The 3,768-nt window shown below is 42.4% G+C and overlaps 1 protein-coding gene across 2 annotated transcripts in view; it reads right to left on the reverse strand.

Annotated features, from left to right (window-relative positions):
* Nucleotides 1-2,604: 2,604 nt before the first annotated feature.
* The window catches only part of HARBI1 (harbinger transposase derived 1), a 12,172-nt gene continuing 11,008 nt past the window's right edge, over nt 2,605-3,768 (reverse strand). For both annotated transcript variants that reach the window (XM_011963317.1, XM_011963316.1), the window contains exon 3: nt 2,605-3,194. In XM_011963317.1, the coding sequence (XP_011818707.1) occupies nt 2,815-3,194 (380 nt within the window). In that variant the 3' untranslated portion in view covers nt 2,605-2,814. The remainder of the gene's footprint in view (nt 3,195-3,768) is intronic.

Genomic DNA, 3,768 nt, shown 5'->3' on the forward strand with positions numbered 1-3,768 from the left:
TTTCCCTACATCATTTTGGGGAAATAACTAACTAATGACAAAAAAAAAAAAAAAAAAAAAAAAAAAAATTCCTGGCCTGCAAAACTACAGGTTGAAAGGAGGTTAAATGTGTAGATCTGAAGAGTTTCCCTGTGGGATTATTAGAAAATAAAATGCTCCCAGGAAAAAACACTGTCAGCCAATGTTCAGTCAGCTCAGCACTTAGATTATCTTTGGTGTGCAAGTAAACAGACTTGAAATTGCTTTTGAAATCTCTCCAAGACTGTCCATCCCACTCAGTCTTTTATGTCACCATCTAGTGAGTTGTGAAAAACTCCAATTTTCCTTAAATGTAGTTATATAAGGCTAAAATGCAAGGCATTTTCCATGATCACACTTCACCTTGCCACTTCTGATACATGTTTGGCAGTAACCCTTTCCTGATGGGATATACCAAACAGAACCAAAACTTTATGGGGAAAATACCCATCTTAGAAGACTTAAAAAGGAAAGACCTTGAGAATTAAAACATTGCCTTATGAGGGAAACAAAGCAAGCTTGTGTCACAAAAGTTGAACTTTACAAAGAAAAAAAAAATGTAACCAGGCACCGCTGTTGCACAATGAATAGAGTTAATGTTTCTAGCCAACTCTTCATTGTCCATTCCCACCTCAATGACATCCCTGTACATTTTAAGCACAACCTACTGCCAAATGGACCCACTCTTTATAGAGCAGGATAATGATGGTGAATAGCATTTGGAGTAGAAATAAAACAGCAGATAATAATCCATAATTGTTTTTAATCTTGAGGATGAGTCACCCTCAATTTATTTCCAAATTTCTTCTGTCATCAGCTGTTCATTTCTTTACTTTGAAAATCACCAGATTAACACTGCCAAAGGCAGGAGGTAGGAAATAATCCAAGAGGACAAGTCAGAGGTATCACATGGTGAGTGGCTGAGAAACTGGGAACAAGACAACCCTCAGGAAAGTCTCTTTTTTGTCCCAGCAGAGGCACCAATGTGTGAACCTAATTCACACTTCCATTATTCTAATCAGGTTATTTTTATATCAGTGTAATTTTAGAACAAGACTTGCTAGGGGATTATTTATTTCTTGGGAAATTCTGTCCATCACTCCGCATATCCAAGGTCTAGCGCCAGAATTCATTTCAAGCCAACAAATTATATTCCCATTACCTCTCCTTTTTAATACTTTCACATGCCTTCTTTATTCTCTGAATCTTCCTTTTGTACAAGGAATTTCAAAACAGAATGACCAAACAGACTTTCTAACATCACAGTTGTAAGAAATGTGATCTAGTTGAATGTGAGGTGTCTGAACCTGGGTGAATCTGCATTGCTCATCAATCTCTCTCAGTCCTTAGATGGCCTGTAAAGCATAAGCTTGCTATTTTATCTATATTCAAATTGCCTTTTTAAAGCTGATTGGGTTCTTAAACCCATTTAGCCTCTAACTCCGACTCAGGGTTGGAAACAGGAAACTGGAATCCAGATGTTCTCCCTAGGATTTAGGTCCAAGTCACAGTCCAATTATTGCAGACAGGCTAAAGATGGAGGTTTCTGACTGTCTTTAAAATATCCTCTTAAAAGCACAAAGCTGCAGACTGGGATTATTAGCCATTTACTGTCAGAAGACCATTCCCCAACTGAAATTCTCTCTTCACATTTGCCTCAGATTATGCCTATATAGGCAACAAAGTAGAAAAACTAAAATGCCACCCAGATAATCCAGAACAAGTAAATATTGTTTTCTTTTTCTTTTTTTTTTTTTCCTGAGACGGAGTCTTGCACAGGCTGGAGTGCAATGGCATGATCTTGGCTCACTGCAACCTCTGCCTCCTGGGTTTAAGTGATTCTCCTGCCTCAGCCTCCTGAGTAGCTGGGATTACTGGCGCATGCCACCATGCCCGGCTAATTTTTGTATTTTTTAGTAGAGATGGGGTTTCACCATATTGGTCAGGCTGGTGTCAAACTCCCGACCTCAAGTGATCTGCCCGCCTTGGCCTCCCAAAGTGCTGGGATTCTGGGATTACAGGTGTAAGCCACCACACTCGGCCTATGTAAATATTGTTTTCATCTGAAATCTGCAGATAATTGAAACCAAAAAAGTGTTTTGACTATATGCTGTTTTCCCCTTTACTATGACTTTTTTTTTTTTCGAGAAAGAGTCTTGCTCTGCCACTCAGGCTGGAGTGCAGTGGCACAATCTCAGCTCACTGCAACCTCCGACTCCTGGATTCTCCTGCCTCAGCATCCCGAGTAGCTGGGATTTCAGGTGTGTACCACCACGCCCGGCTAATTTTTTTTTTTGGAGACAGAGTTTCGCTCTTGTTGCCCAGGCTGAGCGCAATGGCACGATCTTGGCTCACCGCAACCTCTGCCTCCCAGGTTCAAGCGATTATCCTGCCTCAGCCTCCCGAGCGGCTAGGATTACAGGCACCTGCCACTTTTTAGTAGCGACAGGGTCTCACCATGTTGGCCAGGCTGGTCTTGAACTCCTGACCTTTACTATGACTTCGTAGGCACAATCATAAATGTTTGCAACCACTGAGCTTTCAAATTAGTGGTACTCAACCTGGAGTTCACTGGACAGTAGGTAACCGCTGTCTTGGTTTCGGTTTAATGCATTTGCAAACGAATCAAGATATTCCGGCATAGCCCCAACCTTACCAAAACATACAGATTAAATGTCAGTTTATGACAAGTATCTGAATACTCAGTCATGCTAGATGATGGAACTGTGTAGAAGGTGATGAGGAAGAAAGTCTGTCACAACTCCTGGGAAGTCTCCCTCCTCTCCACCTTCTACATTAGCTAAAATGAGTGAGCATTAACTCCTGACGAATACGGTCAGCCTCTAAGTCCAGGGACTCCATGTGCTCATACTCTTCTTCAGGGGGCTGTTCCATGGGTCCTGTCATTGGAGAGGACCAAACATCCATCCCATGCTCCAGGGAGATGTTGTGGAGAACACAACAGGCCAAGATGATGTGGCTGGATTTCTCTGGTGAGTACTGCAGCGCCCCCTTGGATCCATCCAGGCAGCGGAATCGGGAGCAGAGGGTTCGGAAAGTCTTCTCAATCACACTGTGAGTTGCAGAATGGGCCATATTATAGCGATATTCTGCTGGAGTTTCAGGAATGTGAAGTGGGGTCATGAGCCAGGTTCGAAGAAAGAAGGAACTGTCACCTGTGGGGAAGGCCCAAAGAAATAATAAGTGACTATAAGTGGAATACAAACAGGAAGCGAAATGCAGAAAACATATACTGACAATGGACAAGAAAATACAACAGCCTCTGGTGCCAAAGCACACTAGAAAAACCAAGCAGAAAAAAGAAATCATGCCAATGCCAGGAGCAGAAAGACACGAGTTCTGGCTGAGAATATTGTTGGTAAAAATTGACAGAGAAAAACGCTGGCACCTAAAGGAAGCCAAATATGAAAGAATGTAAAAAGGAGGTGAAGGCACTGGAGGAAATAAAATTCCTGCATTTGGCCAGGCACGGTGACTCACGCCTGTAATCCCAGCACTTTGGGAGGCCGAGGTGGGTAGATCACCACCTGAGGTCAGGAGTTCAAGACCAGCCTGACCAACATGGGAGGCAGAGGTTGCAGTGAGCCAAAATCACGCCATTGTACTCCAACCCGGGCGACACGCGCGAAACTCCATCTCAAATAAAATAAAATTCCTGCATTTTCCTAATATTGTTATTTAATAAAAGGCTTAATGAAACCAAATAAAATCAAACAGCATGCCAATCTT

This window comes from Colobus angolensis, unplaced genomic scaffold, assembly GCF_000951035.1.
Source record: "Colobus angolensis palliatus isolate OR3802 unplaced genomic scaffold, Cang.pa_1.0 Scaffold61, whole genome shotgun sequence".
Taxonomy (NCBI): domain Eukaryota; kingdom Metazoa; phylum Chordata; class Mammalia; order Primates; family Cercopithecidae; genus Colobus; species Colobus angolensis.